Here is a 17892-nt window from a genome sequence, read left to right on the forward strand (position 1 = left end):
TACTCCAAAAAGGCAGATGCATTCTTTGCTCTAATTTCATGCAAAGGAGATAATAATAAGAAAAACAAAATTACATCTTTTAGCCCTTCTCTATTATTCATTTTAGATCTTCTTCATGAAGAGCAAAAACAACTATAACTATTGCTAGGGGCACTGGGGCTGGTGGTGTAACTCATTGCTTCACGTCGATGGTTGGGATGGAAGACCCTGCCGGTAACAGAAAAGGCGATGGGCGACGACTTATGGTGGTTGCAGACCCTACTAGAGAGTCAGCAGGTTAGTAGCTAGCATGCATATCCACATTGTCCATATAATTTCTCAAATACAAAACACTCAAAAAAAAAAAAAAAAAAAAACCTTTTTCAAATGATTGCAATACAAATTTTAGAAATTTACTTGTTAATTGAAAACAATTTTGTACACATTGTAATTTGTACGTAGTATATAGGTTTTTTTTTTTTATTTTATTTTTTTTTTATTTTTTTATTTTTCATGTGAGAACCATGCGTCCTTATTATGATTTATGAAGACCACATGTCCACATGAAGTACATATTCTACAAATGTTTGAGCTAAAACTAGATTAATAACTTAATTAAATAGATTAATTCTACGTTTTTACCTCATTTTGTCAACTAACGAAAATGTTGATGATATTATTACCATAAATTGTAAATTAGAACCGGATGTTACTCAGGGTCAAATTTGATCAAATTAAAAAACAAAAAAATTTCTTGGTAGTTTTCTGAAAAATTGTTAGTGTTATACATCTGCCTTTGTTCTTTTCTACTTGTCCCATTTGGAGTTTTAATGAGCTTCCAATGTATAACTTTAACAATATATATTTTTAATTATATATACTACCTCCGTTACATATTATTTGCATCGCTTCTACATAAATTAGAGAGGAAAAATGTCTAATCGTTACAAATAATATGAAACAGAGGTAGTATGTTTTTTAAAAGACAATTGTTTAAAAGTACATATTGAGACAAAAGTAACAAAGATCCTGCGACCTGTGTGATTATAAATTTATAATAGTGTGAAATTGTGATGAATAGTGTCTAAAACGTTTATTAGAACTGAAATCTCTAAAAATGCAATTTGTGAATCCTGTATTGCAACAGCTGCTCTACAATACGCTCTTGGACATGCAATAATTGAGAAGGATGAATTGATTTTAATACATGTAACTAGCCCTTGTCCTAGGAAGGGTACGTTTAGCTCACATTTGAGCACCTTCTTCCGAAAACACCAGTTTGAACTCTCTAACGCCAATACAAATGATCCTACTAAAGGTGGTGGCGGTGTTGCTGGTGGCATACTTGGTAATAGTGCCATTAGTGGCATTTTTGGAGGTAGTGGAGGCGGCATTTTTGGTGGGAGTTGGGCTAGTGACGGCAATGGAGGTGGGAAGGATGAAGATTTTTTAAAGGCCATGAAGAGAGCATGTGAGACAGCCTACCCTAAAATGAAAGTTCGAGTTGAAAAGGTGGAGCAAGGATGCATGGACAAGGCTACTACAATTTTATCACAGAGCAAGTTGTTAGAGATTGAGCTTCTTATTGTTGGACAACGTCAAAATCTTCCCAACATTTTCTTAGGGTAAGTTTTTATATGATTAGATACTAGTATATACAACCTTAGGATTGTAAATAAATATTTGGTAAATTTTCTAATATGGTAGTAACTTTAACTTCCATTTTAAGCTCCTTATTAAAACACATAGCATTTTAAATGTAAAATGTTTATAACATACTCCTTGTTCTTAAACTGATGTTGTTTTATGGAATTATACCTTGGTTATATAACAGAGCTAGGAAAAATGGAGGACAATTGCTAGGAGGGTCAAAGGTAGTAGACACAGCAGAGTTTCTGATAGAAAACAGCTTATGTACCTGTGTTGGAGTTCAGAAGAAGAGCCAAAATGCAGGTTATCTTCTCAATACCAGAACCCACAAAAACTTTTGGCTGCTAGCATAAAAAAACAGGATTCAGCAAATTACTGGTAGCCTCCAAAAAACAGTCCAGACCACAAGACACTTGCGCTCTATCTGAGAAATTTACATATTTGCAGATACTCGCAGCATTTTGTTACAATGTCAATGAATCAAATGAAGATACAGTAGGTGTCACGTTTTGCAGAACATAGCAAATCCAATTCCATATCATGCTTTTGTTAATGGTTTAATATCTTCATTAGTATGTACATGGAATACTAATCAAACTTTAATTTAAAATCTCCTGTCTCACAAGACAAGAGTCGGCATGTAAATTCAATACTGTAATGAGAACCACCACACCAACAAAGTATATATATAGTTTTTAAATTCCAGATAGCTCAATAGGAATGGCGAAGAAAGTAAAGGGAAGAAAGAGCTTGTATACCAGTCCATAATGACATAATGTCGCGGCTCTGCATCATGGAAAGTAGTGTTAGAGGACCAATTCAACCAAAAGCTTAAGCTGATGGTTGAGGCCCAAGAATATGTTTTATACTCTATCACTCCCCCTCACATGAAAGGCCCTTTGGGCTTGAAATGTGGATGCAACACAGGCCCACCCATACCTGGTGCGGATTAATTCCACTTTGAAGGAGGGGCGGATGAGATTCGAACCTGTGACCTTTGTGTCACGCTGGTTCCGATACCATGTTAGAGGACCAATTCAACCAAAAGCTTAAGCTGATGGTTGAGGCCCAAGAATATGTTTTATACTCTATCACTCCCCCTCACATGAAAGCCCGTTTGGGCTCTGATACCATGTTAGAGGACCAATTCAACCAAAAGCTTAAGCTGATGGTTGAGGCCAAGAATATGTTTTATACTCTATCAAGTAGGTTATGTAATCAACAATAACCAATGACCTTTGTATTCACTTTCTGCTTTCTTCATTGTTCCAGTGATCCAGTCGATTCCTCTACAGGTTAAAATAGACATAATTAGCCTCATTAGAAACTTGTCATTATCCTCGTTATCCTAGTCTAGCATGCATTTCACAGCCCTTTTTGATCACATAAAGAAAATCAAATTGCCATCTGCCAACAAAATTCATGGGATTTTCCATTGTTTAATTCAGCAGTAAACCAAAGTACTGCAAAACTAGTTGGTAGTAGATCAGCAAACTAGTTATCATATATTGCACACATAACACACGTCAAATAGATAAATTAAAATATAATACTTGTGTACGAAATGTATGGCACATATGTGATGTCTTACAAATAACATTGCTACGCATATAAAGAAAATGAACTACAATAGTCCTTTTGTGCAAATGTAGCAATGTGCATGGCTTGGATGACCAACCTACTCATGTAAAATAATACATATAAATACAGTTTACAAACACTTTAAAAAAATTAAATGTTGTTAGAACGCCAAGATCATGACATATATCCTATACAGATCACATATGGTAGATATATAGCATTGTGAGAAGCCATCATTAAGAGGTGCAAGTAACATAACAGGGAAGAAGCACAGACAGAAGATGCCGGAATATTGCGTAACTGGAGGCACAGGGTTAATAGCAGAAAACCTAGTAAAGTCGCTGCTTGAAAAGGGACACACTGTACGTGCCACTGTCAGAAATCCAGGTTCATAACTCACATATATCTCTGTGCATAATATGCTAAATTTATTCTAGAAGCAGTATGTTATCTTACAGAATTTTGCTTACCAAATTTTCAATTAAGTTGGCTTATTTTAAATGAAACAGAAAATGAAGAGAAGGTAGGATTTTTATGGGAAATGAAGGGAGCAAAAGAAAACCTCAAAATCATGAAAGCAGATTTGATGGAGGAAGGAAGCTTTGATGAAGCTATCCAAGGTGTTGATGGTGTTTTTCATGCTGCTGCTCCTGTGCTTGTGCGATATGATGAAAATGTCCAAGTATTAATCGATCTATAACTCTCTCGAATTAAATTTGGTCATCAATCGATCTATAATTCAGTAAATCTACTTCTAAATACACATTTGATTAAGCAGTCTAATGAAAGATAACTCATGGCATGGTAAGGATGTAGAAACTTGCCTATTAAAAATGATAATCAAGTATATTGATTCCTTGATTTAACAATGACTCTAATGTCCACTCAAATGTAGATTATTTGTAATTAATTTGATAAAAGGGCACAAAAATCTACTTAAGGGAACTATAAAAGGTAATGAATGAGCTACAAGGCTTTTTCGATGTAATCTATATCCCACGATTCACTTTTTGGGTATCATAAGACAGATGTATGCACTTAATATTAAACAAAGTAGGTTTGCATAAACTATTTCCGAATCAAATTACAAAAGGGGTGAACATATTGCTAAGATCAACAAATAAACTTCAATTTTGCACATATGATACAAAAAAGTGAGAGAGAGAATATCAATCTGTAATGTAAGAGTGAGTGAGCAGCATTACTTTACCAAAAGTTTATAAAGGAGCATAATTTTCTTTAAAAGTTTCTTCTTAGTAATTTAACAAGATAATATATTGTACGTAGTACAAAAGTTCATCGTGACAATTGACAGCAACCCGGCCTTGCAGGAAAATCTGATTGAACCCAGTATAAATGGAACCTTGAATGTCCTAAGATCATGCATAAAGGCAACTACTGTAAAAAGGGTTGTATTTACCTCTTCCTGTTCTGCAATAAGATACTGCGAAGACATCCAGCATGTTTCTCCTCTTAATGAGTCTCACTGGAGTGATTCCGACTACTGCAAGAAACATAATGTAAGTAGCATATCCCTTCTTTCAGGTTGGTAATCTGCCATGAACAAAAGAAATATTACCTTATGCATACCAGATCAAAATTTTCGTAATGACTGACCATTCAAATTTTGTTGCTCCTTCATAAGCTTTGGTATGCATATGCAAAGACATTAGCTGAGCAGTCAGCATGGAAGATTGCAAAAGAAAATGGCCTTGATTTGGTAGTAGTGAACCCATCATTTGTGATTGGTCCCTTGCTTGGACCGCAACCTACTAGCACACTGCTGCTATTGCTTGGGATCATTAAAGGTAGATCTTGCAGCCTGTTTTTAGACATACTCGTACACACTGTGAGATATGTAACCTAGCTGTTTCTATTATGGAAATAAACATGTCAGTTTTGCAGGTGCAATAGGTGAATATCCAAACCAGGAAATAGGGTTTGTGCACATTGATGATGTGGTAGCAGCACACATCCTGGCCATGGAAGAAAGCAAGGCATCTGGGAGGCTGATTTGCTCAAGCGCAGTAGCTCACTGGTCACAAATCATAGACATGCTGAAAGCTAAATATCAAAGCTATCCATATGAAAAGAAGTGAGCACATAAAAAGCACTAGTACTAACTGGTTTACATAGCTAGGAATGTTGCAGTTTACAGATTCTGGTGTTGTTGCAGGTGTGGACCTCAGAAAGTAGATGACAAGCCTCATAGCATGGATACTAGCAAGATTGAACAACTGGGATTTCCTGGCTTTAAAACCATTCCTCAAATGTTTGATGACTGCATCAAAAGCTTCCAAGATAAGGGCTTTCTTTAATGCTCTTAATCTGTCTTCGCCATTTCAGTAAAGAATTTACAGTCAGTCAGTACAAGTATAATAGAATCTTAACTATTTGAATTACAAAAAATTGCTTTTATTCTTCTGATCATACGAAGATGATTCACATTGTACTACGATTACAGAGACGTACTATTCCTTGATGTCAGAATGTCTCTTTACAAGAATATTTGAAATTCACATACCAGATCTCATCATACACCGTTATGAAAACAAAATTGCATTCTCATTTCAGAAAATGTCGATGTCAGATTAATTGCTTCATACCAAAATACAATACAAACTGCTTCATAGTTCTTCTATAAAGAGGATGACATAATTAGGAGACAGATTACCAGAGATACTAACTATGCATACCCAAATATATAATTATGTGGTTCATAATATACATACACTCTGTACTCCTATTTTTATTCCCCATTGATTAGCTAGCTCAACCCACAAACTTGACCTACTTTTAGCAACAGCCATTCCTATCTCTCAGTGATGTGTGCATAAAATTGAGGAACACGGGGAAGAAGGGACACTGAGAGCAAGCTGTGGCATGCGGGGAACTAGCAGAGGGAATCTGTAACCTAAATATCCAGTGTTTGGTATGAAGACAGAGAAAATTGCTTAAATTGCTTCCTGGATTTAGCTCATGCTGGCTTCATGATTACCAGAAGTTGCACATTTCTCAGCATTGCTCAATCTCATCTTCAGGACCTGCTTGGGCAAATGGGAATGCAAAGACGGATCATAGGTAGGACTTTTCAAAGGACGGTACTCAGGAAATAACCTACCAGCTCTGTATTGCACACCACATGCATTGCAAAGTGTATGTCGTCCCATAGGCCCCTCCCTCCATTGTGGGGTATCCTTTGATTCACAGTGTAGGCACTTCTTGCCCGCATGTTTCGGTAGTTTACGTTTCAGACTCAGATAAGAGTCAGAGTTTTGGTTCCTTTCTCTAGAATCTGACTGAATCTCATTGCTAACCTTCTCTTTCAATTTCTCAAATTTCTTGGCTCTATGAGCACGGTTCTTGTCCCTCTTATTGTTACCCAAGACCCACTCCTCGTCAGAATCAGATTCAAGCGAAGGGCGTTGAGATTTGGTTTTAGGAGTAGTAATTTGATCCCTCCCACTGGTGTGACTTATTCTTATCTCCTCAACTTCCTTTGGTTTGGGAGTCAGGTTTTGACCCTTCTCAATTGTGTAAACCACCCTCCTCTCTTCAATTTTTTTAGATTTAGGAGTAGGGTTTGGACCTTGTTCACTTGAGCTACCCATTCTCATTTCCTGGACTTTCTTGGGCAGATGAAAATGTATAGAAGGATCAAATCCTGGACTCTTTAAAGGGCGGTAATCAGGAAAAAGCCTACCATGTTTATACTGAACTCCACATGCATTGCATAGAGTTTTTCGTCCCCTCGGCCCTGTCCTCCATTGCGGGGTGTCCGTTGTTTTGCAGTGCATGCATTTCTTCAATGCTGGGTCAGAATCTGAATCAAGTATATCACTAATTTTCCTAGTCCGCATCTGCTTGGATGGAATATACTCTTCGGTTTCATCTGATAGAGAAGACTCCATTGAGTACTCTGACTCAGATTGGCACGTTGAATTCTGTTGTCTGGTATAAATAGTGCTGCCAAAAAACTGAAGGCCTCCTGGAATGTTGTTCTTAGTGGGGCATTGGCTTTGGGCACGCATTGCTGACATGACATCAGTGTATGGCCTCTCTGTTTGGAAAACTGAAATTGGACTGGACGTCTGAGAATTTTTCTGAGAGGAATTGTTCAAGGAGGTAGAAGTTTCTTTCACATATGCCATGCCTCCTTCACAGACAGCTTTGTCAACATATTCTAATGGCTGCTTCACATCAACAATGGTTTCATCCTGAGATAGAAAAAAAAAAAAGAGGGAGAAAACACATCACAAAACTTTACCACTGGAAACTTTCAACTAATCAAAACATGTTGAATAACAAAGAATGGACCAAATCTGATCATTATGTTTAGTAAACTGAGAAAGCGGGACATGAAACAAATAGATATAAAGCTAAACAACCAAGTTTTAAGCCAAAGATAACAATCGCTGAATTTAACAAAAATAGGAAGAAGAAAACTTCATTTGATTATAAGTTTTGGCAGATGTCAAGAGCAAAAGTTATGATGACTGCTGCTATTACAATGGAAAACTACTCCATCACCGTAACTGCTTAAATGAATTTTCTTTTTGAAATTCCTCAACTCCTGCCACTCAATTGATGTAACAAACAGCTTCAGGTAAATATTTATTCAATCCCATATTTATATTACTAAGTTGTTTTTATAGGGGTTCCGTATACATATTCTCTGTATCACAAAAAAAAAAAAAAAAAAAAAAAAAAAAAAAAAAAAAAAAAAAAACCAAACTAATGTGACAACTCATAGTGCATCAATACGTGAATGAAGACAAGGTGTACATGAATGCAGAATAAACCTTTTAAAGTCACCTTTGTGATTGTATCTGTTTGGTGGTTGCTAAGAGCTAGTTGCCTTGGCTGGTTTGACTAGTTGGTTGCATTAGATTTGGTGAAAGTAGCTAGTAACTAGTAGTTTTGTTACTTGGTGTTACTTGAATAAGTGAAATGACAAATAAGTTCTAGAATAGGGAAATAAATTATCCAGGGATGTAACTTTTAGTAACTTCACGACAAAATGGAGGTCATTTAGCTTAAATTTCACAGCCAGCTAACTTGGAAAGCTCATTTAACTTTTTAAAAATTGAAGAAATTAAAGGCTCAAGTAATTTACCAAAAAGCCAAAATGTAGACTTATGTAATTAATCCTCTATAATGTCAAATCAACTCATCTTTGTAAAACTCTCTTTACCAGACAACACCAATGGAGTGCATACTCAGATCTTGCTACTCTACTAGGATATTTAATAAAATAAATTAATTACAAAGGTTCTAGGAAATAAATTGACCATGAAAGAAGGTATATATGGCATATATATTTAGGTGGAAGTAGAAAAGATGAAGAAGTTGGTTAATCTGACATTAAACTAACCACCCTCCAAATCTTACTACTCTATCAACTACCGGGAACAAATAAAGCAAGAAATATACTGCTTCTTTTCAATAGTAGTAGTTGGTCATCCAAAATGATCCTTAGTCCCCAATCCACCTCTCATATGGCAATAAGTAACTTCACAAGTATGCAACCCTACTGCAACACAATTCCACAGACTTTCCCACTGCTCTTCATAAATAAAGACTCCATGATACTTCTCTTTAATCCCGGGAATTAATTTCATGTTTTCTTTCACTAGATTCGACACGATCCAAACATTCCTTACGTTATCTGGATTTGGACTAAAGATATAAGATACTAGCCAATGTCATCAAACAGACATATTGTGCTTACTGCTTAGGTTCCTTTCAACACATTCTTCCAAGTTCCAATGATTGAACATGGCTCAAATATCCACACTATCACTATAAAACCTTCAATTTATCGCGCAACATGTTTTAATGCTTAACACTTTTTTTGAAAGAAAATGCTTAAAACTTGATCAATCACTACTCACTAGAATCAGAAACTTAACTTAATCAACATCAAAATACACATAAGTTCATTATCTATATGTATACAAAAATGTCATTATTAGATTCATTACTATCAACATGTAAGCAGCAGAACTGATTCAAAAGTTTCACTGACCAGAATTTTTTATTTATTTTTTTGACAGAAATTACACTAACCAGAAATTCATATATGTTAGTAATCAGATAATTTATAGAATTAAGTGAGCACAAAAGTGTGAAGTTTGAAATACTTACAGATGGTATAATTTGACATTTAAGCCCTTCATAGCCATTATCCAAAGCATTCATTGATTCATCATCCTCATGATCACAGAGCCAGAGGTCTTCATCCAATCTGCTATAATCACCCAATAATTGCCCAAATTGATTAATAACACCCAAATCCAACAATTGCCCAAATGAAACATGGGTATTGGGTATTGGATCAACCCCAATTTTCTCATTCCCAGAAATAGCAACACCCTTATTTTCAGGGGTAGCCATTATTAAAAATCAAAACTTTGATATAAAATCAGATGCAAAATGCTCACATAGAACTCTAATGGGGTTGATGAATGAAGGTTTTGGATTGCTCCTTAAATAATTAATTAGTTTATGGGTTTAGGGTATGGAAAAACAAGGTTTAGGACAATTTAGGAATGAATAATTATTTAGACAATTTGATTGATTTATTGGGGTAAAAGTATTATTCCTAATTTGCTGCATCACAAATCTGGTCAGATGCTTCCTCTCTAAATCGAGCAAAAACAATAATAAAATTCTGGTCTGTTTTTGTTCACTCCCGGTTTGTCCATAACTAACTTTTACGGACAATGGTGAATACTGGATTCTATTCATCATCCATTAGACTCATTTTAGTCATTTAGTAGACACATTATTTATTTATTTATTTTTAAAAGCCGACTAGCCGAGGGACAAGAATAACTATAGTTTATAGGCTATATGCTTTAGAAATAAATAGGATGATAAAATGTATCGCTACATATATGATAGGTGACGGCCTGAAGGGTGATAGATATTTTAGGAGAAAATAATCAATGACATAGGACGGCAAAAAGTATTACCACATGCATAATAGTACATAAAGTACTATTAAAACAACTTATACTTTAATGGTATATTATACATGCATATAAAATAGTACATAAAAATATACCACTGTAAAAAAAACATCAAATGAAAAAAAAAAAAAACCTCATAATACCATCCTATATGCATGTCTAACAAATAGGTGTTATGCGCCTATATGCACTCGAGGGACAAGCCCCAAAAGAAAACAAAGCTAGGAACTACAAGAAAGAAAAATCGAAAGCTGAAACAAACAAACAAGTAGAATCATCCTAGAATACGCCACTCCCCTCAAGTCGAAAGGCACGAAGATCTACCGAAACCGCCTCAAAGAGAACCAACTTTTGTTTCGAGAGAACGCCAAAATTAGCCAATCAATCAGTCGGCCTATTTGCTTCTTTGTAACATTGACCGATAGTGATTTCTCAACCATCTCTCAACCATCTCGCATGATTGAGGACTTGCACTTTCGGATTAAACGAATAAAAGGAGAGTTAGTTGGAGTAGGATCCACCAACAAACGAGCTACTACTTCCAAGTCAATATGAACTTGTACTTTATGATGCCCTCCATTCTAAGCTATCACCAACCGACAAAGTACAACCAACAACTCAGCACGAGTACAAGAGCAAACACCACAATTAAACGTATATGATTCATATAATTCCCCTCGATGGCCACGAATAAGCCCTCCTCCACCAACAGCTCCGGGGTTTCCTTTGATAGTCCCATCAGAATTAAGACGCTCCTATCCAGGTGGGGGAGCCATCCAGCATATATAGACTTCTTCATGTTTCCTCTTAGCTAGCTTGGAGATTATCCCTCGATCAAATGCTCTTCGAATCTCACCAACCCTTGCTTGGATAAAGCTAATTTGGTCAAGAGGAATTTCCACTTCTCAAGAGAAGCTTCTTGCATTTCACCATCTCCACAACCACCAACAAGAAACCACAAAGATGAGAGGCCAATCTTTAGTTTCTGGATTCTTATCATGGTCTAGATTAAACATCAACCAAGTCTTGAAATCAAACTAACCTTGTTGCCCTTGCAAACTAACTCCAAAGTTATGCCAAATGATCCTAGGTGTTGGACAAAACCAAAGTATATGGTCTATATTCTCCTCCACATGTCCACATATACAACATCGTGAGTCATGAGTAAGGTGTCTTAGAAATCTCGTAGCATTAGTCATCAATCTATCTTGAAAATCTAACAGAAGAAAAAACATATTCTTTGAGGGTCTTGAATATGCCATATTTTCTTTCAGTTCTTGTCTTGATCACTTTCTATGTCAAGGTCTTCATGCTTTATGATACACATAGCCAACTTTATAGAGAACCCACCAGATAGAGTACCCTTCCAATACACACTGTCTAACGCATCTTCTTTCTCTATTAACTTATAAGACTGCATATCTCTAAGAACATCAGCCAAAAGACAATCTGCAAACAACTAAAATTTCCACCCTCGATTAACATCCCACATGTCCTCCACCTTGAATTGTTAATTATTAATCGTAGGGTCAACAATAGCCAGCTTGATAAGAGGTTTCAGATTTACCTAGCTTTGCTTCCAAAAGCTTGTAGCCTTTTCATTGCTCACAGCCATCCAAATTCCCTTTTTTAGCTGACAAATTAGGGAAAAGAGAATAGAATAGCTTTTGTATTGCTTAATATTCATCAATAGGTTGAGTATTTATACAAAACCTATGCTCATAAGATAGGAAACAATCTTCCCAAAAGATATACCATATATCCCAATGTTATATTCACTAAATAATATCTTAACATATAATAAACCTAAATATATCATTCTACGGAAAATATATCACACATATATTTTCCGATATCTCTAATCTCTAACTTTAGCACATCCATATTGTTAGGATATATTAGAAATATTTGATATTATTGATTTGATTTGGTTAGGATATTTACTTGGCAAAGATAGGCTAGATAATATTCTAGGGATACTTGTCATATTTATCTTGTATTGCTCTATATATTTTGGCCAAGAGCCATGAATGAAGACAAGGCAAATATTCTTGATTGATATTTCACATGGTATCACAGCCAGAGTTTTTTTAACCTATAACCATGGTCGGTGAAACACCATCATTCAAAATTGAACCAAACTTCCCGTTTTTGGGTAATGCTATGGTTCCTGACAATCGTTTAATTGGTAAGTTTAATATCAAAAAGTGGATTATTAATACCGGCACAACACATCATGTTACCGGAGATGATACTTGGTTATTTGATGTAAACGAGATTATGCAATTTCCTATTGGTCTTCCCAACGGTGGAACGGTGCTTGCAAAGAAGGAAGGGTCGATTCGATTGCCGTCCTTAATCACTTTTAAAAACGTGTTATATGTTCCGCAATTGAGTTGCAATTTGCTTTCGGTTTCACAATTAATTGGAGATTTAAATTGTGATGTAAATTTTAATTCTTCTTTGTGTGCTATACAGGATCAAACGGGGATGCTGATTGGATCGGGTGTTCGGCAAGATAGACTTTATTACTTTGGAGAAGCTGACTCGGTTCAACATATTTCTGTGAATGATGCAACCTCTTCGTTGGAGCTATGGCACAAAAGGATGGGACATCCTTCCGAAAATGTAGTAAAGTTACTTGCCCCTGTAGTTGGTTTTAATGGTCATTTAAATAAAAATTGTGAGGTCTATTTCAAGGCTAAGCATCCCAGGGACAAGTTTCCGACTAGTGATAATAGAGCAAGTCGTATTTTTGAGAAGGTACATTGCGATTTGTGGGGTTCCTATAGACATCCTTCGTCTTGTGGAGCTCGTTATTTTTTAACTATAGTTGATTATTCTCGTGCCGTATGGGTTTATTTGTTGGATGATAAAACGGAAGTTTTCCGTACTTTTATGAGTTTTATTGCTATGGTTGATCGTCAATTTTCTCAAAATATAAAAATTGTGCAAAGTGATAACGGTACGGAATTTAATTGTTTACGTGAGATTGAACCTGCCCTAATAATAGGCCTCTACTTTATTCTGCTCGTATTCATGTGCGCTTTATGACTAACATGCAATCAATAGATTTAACCCTAAACCTGTTTAATCTATGTTGGTTGAATTTAATGCACAAATAAACTATTATTGGCGATCACTTGAATTTAAAATCACAATTAACCCTAAACAAGATTATTAATTATCTTATTAAGCGTGATTGCAAATACCAATTCCCTTTAACCTGCAATAAAAGGTGATCAAGTAATAACAATATATAATATATATCAAGCAACATAATAAATAATCATCATCAATCATAATCATAAATGTTAGAAAGAACATATGAAGCATCATATTTTTAATCACGCTTAATATTAAAAACACTCTAGACATGATACTAAGAATCATAATAATATAAACATGATGTCTACATCATAAAATCAATTAATCAATAAAGTACTTACTTGGATGTCTCGTACCTCTTTCTAATTACAAAATACACACGTTAGTAACTTCAAGGAAAATAACAAACAAAGCAATTAAATTAAATAATTGAAATAGAGATTTGGGACCAAACCCTCAGAAATTAAAACCTTTCACGTCTAGGGCGAAGACAACTTCGAATATGGCTAGGTGTATCAAGATCTTGTGAATGCGGAATTTTGTGTTAAAGAATAAAGTTTAGAAAGAACGAATGAAAGATTAATGATTCATAAACTAATTTGTTGACGATTGAAGATTGTAGATGATGAATGAAAACGGAATTTGTTAAAACTTAAGAATAAAAGAAGTGGTGAATGATAGATGATAATCCGTTCATCAAAACGGAGTTTTTGATACGATATTTATAGAGAAAATCAGCCAAAAAAAATAATTTATCAAAACAGAGTCTGAAGATCGCAAAAACAACTTGGCGCCAGCCCTGGCTCATTGGCGCCAAGACCAGTGGCTAGCGCCAGGCGCCAATGACTGGCGTCTGGCGCCAATCCTGGTTCCAGGCGCCAAGGCCTGGGGTTGGACGCCAAACCGGCTTTTAACACGTTTTCGAAAATCTGATAATTTTACCGTACTGGAAGATAAAATAATATAATTTAAGTCGAAAATGCTATTTGATCTAATTAAAACTCTAAAGAATCCTAATTGAATTAAGAATGATAAGAAACTTCTAGAATGTTCTAGAAGACCAAAACCATTCCTAATTACATTAGGAATGATAAATCATATTAGGCCCTCCCCTAGATCATTGGGCCGTATTTAAAACTCAAACCGGACCCAGTTTAGTAAATTGGCCATAAATTCCTCAATATTCATCGGAATTGGGCTTATAATATATCGTTGGAAAGGTCTTTGCAAGCCCCATCTAACTATACCACTATTGGACCCATATCATGCACCAACCAAACTGGATTGGCTGTTTTCTTAAAATAAAGTTTTCAAAAACAGAGAGAAGAGAAAAGAAAAGAAATAAAACTTTCCGCAACACTAGACCTTTCAACACTTTCGTTTCATTAGATTATGATTCGGCGTGAAAGGCACTCATCATTGGGTTTGGTTTAGGGGAGACACAAATGGGTGTCTACAGAAGCCCCCACTTTGACTGAGTTTGGAGAAACGCAAGTTTCGAAAACAAAAATCAAAGTAACGATAGGTACGGAGAATGATTCAGAACGTTCTGCGATCCTAAATCAATCTTATAACGCCGATACCTGCAAAACTAGCGTTAGTTAAACAGATAAAAGAGTTAAGAAACGTGTATCCTGCACCGTCGAGCACACGTCTCTGAAAGTAACCGATTGCTTTGATGACCTCCTGCAAGCTAGAGAATGTCATCCCGCTTGAAAACCGCTACGCCTTGTAACTGCTTCCAAATTAGAAGATTGATTCGCTTAAAACTATCCTCTCCGCCGTGATAATATTCCACGTCCAAGGGAATACCATCGAAAATTATTTCTCTTGAAATAATTCTCATCCGCATTATGATCACGTTCCATGCCTCAGGAACTATGATCGATTTAGACAATTTCGCCCGAAATTACCTTCAGTTGTTTGTGACAACTTTCCGCAAGCTAGGGAATGATGCCGTAGACATCTTCTCTTGAAGTCATCCTCATTTGATGCGATAATCTCCCAAAGGAAAATACTGAAGATCCACGCCCGTCGATCTTTAAAAGTTCGCCTGAACTTTGCTTTTTTACTATGCCTGTACGTCGGCGCTCTTTGCTCTTGAACCTATATGTCGGTGCTTTTTTTGCTAATGAACCTGTATGTCGGTGCCTTTTGCTAATGAGCCAATGCTTAGGCGCTTTAAGCTTAGTGAGACGATCTTTTCATTAGGTCGATCACTTCATGTAATCAAGTCGATTACCTAATCATGTCAAATTGCTCAGAGGGGCTAACTCGCGTACCAAGGAACCCAAAATATATTGCAGAAGGCTAGCACTACCCCAAAAGGTGGCTGGCTTCTTTGGCGTCGCTGAAAATCGATCAGCGCCAGCTTTATGGCATTAGCGCCATGCGCTGAAATTGGCGTCTGGCGCCAAGCACATAATGTGACGCCAATGCCTAGGGACTGGCGCCAGCACGGGAATCACTTTAAATTCCCATTTTCAGTTCTTTTCGTGCTCTGGTTTGTTGCGAACGCTGCTCGAAAGAAGTCGGAATTTCAATTGATCGTTGCTCATTCGTTTCTCAACCGAATTTGCTCAAATTTGTTGCAAATCAAAGCTCTTTTCATCCATATTCCCGATCTATGTAAGTTTCCTTCCAACTCACACCGGTTTTTATGAATTATTGGCATGTTCATTCACGAATTTCATGAAAATTCAAAACTTATAATGCTCAATTTGCTTTATTTATCAAACTTTACGCCATGAAATTGCTTTTTTATGTTTGTATATTGCCTTGGGAGTAATTTGAGACTTGTTTGACTCAATTTGGCGAAGAAATGAGCAATCCGCCATTGTTGGACCTCATAAGGTCGTGAAAAACAATGTGGCTCGTTCTTGATGTTTTTGCTAGCAATTCTTGTTCAATTTGTCACAATAATCACTACAGTGTTGCAAGAAATTGTTTGATTGCTTGAAAAATGCTTATCATGCTCAATTCGAATTTGTGCTCTGTTTTAGTACTACGTACTCTGTTTTTGCGAACATAGTATCATGCGGCTAGGCAAACCTTTAGATACTATAGAACCTTGATTTATGATGATTCTGCACAATGTAGCATGGCTAGACAACGAGGCTCCGGTTCACGATCCCGAAACACTAGACGGGAGCATGAGCCCGTGGAGGACGACACTACACCGTCCACTTCGCTTGGTCAGTTCCCAGAGTGGGATGAGCGGACCTTGTTCTTTGCCCCTATCCACCATATTTCTGAGAAGGTGAGACGGGGAACCGAGCCTGAAAGGACACGACATCACGGCTCTAGCTGCGATGGTCTCGGCGATTTGTATAGGATGCATATCGCCAGAGATCGAGAGACGAGACTCCTATGGGAGTCTTGCGGGTTGGTTGCCCTATTTGAGACCTCCGAGGCTATGGTCGCCTCCAGCGGGGGTCACCACGTAGTACGCGCTCTGGTGGAGTTCTTTTGGAATACCACCAACACATTTCATTTTCCATGGGGTGAGATGATGGTCACTCCTACAGACTTCAGTCTCATCACAGGACTGGAGTTCTCTTCTGTGCTGCTGCCATTTGACGGCGGTATCGACGTCTTTTCTCCAGAGGTCGAGGAAATACTGGGGCCGATTGCTGTTCGGGCTCGAGCTGAGGTCGAGACGACTCAGTTTAGTGCTAGAGGGATTCGCCGCTCGACGCTGGCAGCGGCTCTTGATGACGATGCGACCACCCGAGAGCAGCGGGTGCGCATCTTTGTGCTGATGTTATTGTCAGGGACATTCTCCCCTGATAGGGGTAGTAGGGAATTGCTTTACTATCTCCTTGTTGTTCGCGATCTCCGGCGGATCGGGACTTATGACTGGGCCAGCTTGGCCTATACTGACTTTGTTCACGCACTGAGGGACTCATGTCGCCACCAGTCTCTTAGGACGAATGTCGCTTTGTCCGCTTTCTGGAAAGTTGTAGAGGTAAACATTATTCCCTATAAAATTTAGCCCTATATGTTTAGTTAGCATTTACTCATGCTTTAACCTTTTGTAGATCTGGTTCTATGAATACTTTCCTTCCATTGCGCCGGCGAGACCATCGCCGAGGGGGTATCCGGTGAGCGCCTCTTGGGGCGGCCACCATGTGGACCTGTCTACTGCACGCGTTCGGAGTCGGATCATCTCGGTGCGGTTTTTGGCGCTTATCTTGCTCTTCTGCGACGTTTTATACATGTTCTTACCCGATTGGTATTTTTATAGGGACCTGAGGTAGTATACCGACCATGGGGTGGTTGGACAGTCCCTGGATTAGCTGCACAGTACTCTGCTGAGCGCCATTACTTTCTGGGGACCTATGGAGCAGTTGCGTATTTAGGAGAGAGAGTTGCTAGACAGCACTCTTTCGATGTCTTTGTCGTTCCTACTCCTCCACCACGCCACATGTTCGACGAGAGAGAGTTGTCGAGCATGGCTGAGGAGCCTGGTTCTCTTTGGCGGTCCCATGTCATCCTTGGGCGGAGTTATGCTGAGGAGCTACTTCCTTTGTTAGCTCCAGCCCCCGTGCCGGCCGAGGATATGAGGGTAAGATTCTTGGCTTTTTGTTTTTCGCTGAGT

The 17892-nt window shown here is 37.5% G+C and overlaps 3 protein-coding genes across 3 annotated transcripts; 2 read left to right on the forward strand and 1 right to left on the reverse strand.

The window, feature by feature from the left end:
• LOC110693375 lies at positions 1-2656 on the forward strand. The gene is made up of 3 exons (XM_021870522.1): positions 1-276; positions 1127-1604; positions 1814-2656. Exons 1-3 carry the CDS (start codon positions 189-191, stop codon positions 1980-1982), a joined length of 735 nt encoding a protein of 244 aa, XP_021726214.1. The 5' UTR covers positions 1-188; the 3' UTR covers positions 1983-2656.
• Positions 2657-3352: 696 nt separating this feature from the next.
• LOC110719262 (tetraketide alpha-pyrone reductase 2-like) lies at positions 3353-5736 on the forward strand. The gene is made up of 6 exons (XM_021898159.1): positions 3353-3597; positions 3720-3892; positions 4542-4730; positions 4856-5018; positions 5116-5305; positions 5387-5736. Exons 1-6 carry the CDS (start codon positions 3492-3494, stop codon positions 5526-5528), a joined length of 963 nt encoding a protein of 320 aa, XP_021753851.1. The 5' UTR covers positions 3353-3491; the 3' UTR covers positions 5529-5736.
• A 42-nt stretch (positions 5737-5778) lies between these two features.
• Positions 5779-9938, reverse strand: LOC110719250 (transcription factor stalky-like). Its single transcript, XM_021898151.1, has 2 exons — positions 9358-9938; positions 5779-7427 (listed from the first exon to the last, which is right to left on the reverse strand). The coding sequence occupies exons 1-2, from the start codon at positions 9604-9606 to the stop codon at positions 6183-6185; spliced, it is 1494 nt and encodes a 497-aa protein (XP_021753843.1). The 5' UTR covers positions 9607-9938; the 3' UTR covers positions 5779-6182.
• Positions 9939-17892: the final 7954 nt, after the last annotated feature.

This window comes from Chenopodium quinoa, unplaced genomic scaffold (assembly GCF_001683475.1).
Source record: "Chenopodium quinoa cultivar QQ74 unplaced genomic scaffold, ASM168347v1, whole genome shotgun sequence".
Taxonomy (NCBI): Eukaryota; Viridiplantae; Streptophyta; class Magnoliopsida; order Caryophyllales; family Amaranthaceae; genus Chenopodium; species Chenopodium quinoa.

Bases quoted from the DNA above. Each gene is read 5' to 3' on its own strand.
- LOC110693375 (XM_021870522.1), top strand. From the start codon at position 189: ATGGTTGGGATGGAAGACCCTGCCGGTAACAGAAAAGGCGATGGGCGA. The intron at 277-1,126 runs GTTAGTAGCTAG...GTATTGCAACAG, and splicing joins CCCTACTAGAGAGTCAGCAG to CTGCTCTACAATACGCTCTT. The intron at 1,605-1,813 runs GTAAGTTTTTAT...GTTATATAACAG, and splicing joins CTTCCCAACATTTTCTTAGG to AGCTAGGAAAAATGGAGGAC.
- LOC110719262 (XM_021898159.1), top strand. From the start codon at position 3,492: ATGCCGGAATATTGCGTAACTGGAGGCACAGGGTTAATAGCAGAAAAC. The intron at 3,598-3,719 runs GTTCATAACTCA...TAAATGAAACAG, and splicing joins TGCCACTGTCAGAAATCCAG to AAAATGAAGAGAAGGTAGGA. The intron at 4,731-4,855 runs GTAAGTAGCATA...CTCCTTCATAAG, and splicing joins ACTACTGCAAGAAACATAAT to CTTTGGTATGCATATGCAAA.
- LOC110719250 (XM_021898151.1), bottom strand. From the start codon at position 9,606: ATGGCTACCCCTGAAAATAAGGGTGTTGCTATTTCTGGGAATGAGAAA. The intron at 7,428-9,357 runs GTAAGTATTTCA...TTTCTATCTCAG, and splicing joins AATGTCAAATTATACCATCT to GATGAAACCATTGTTGATGT.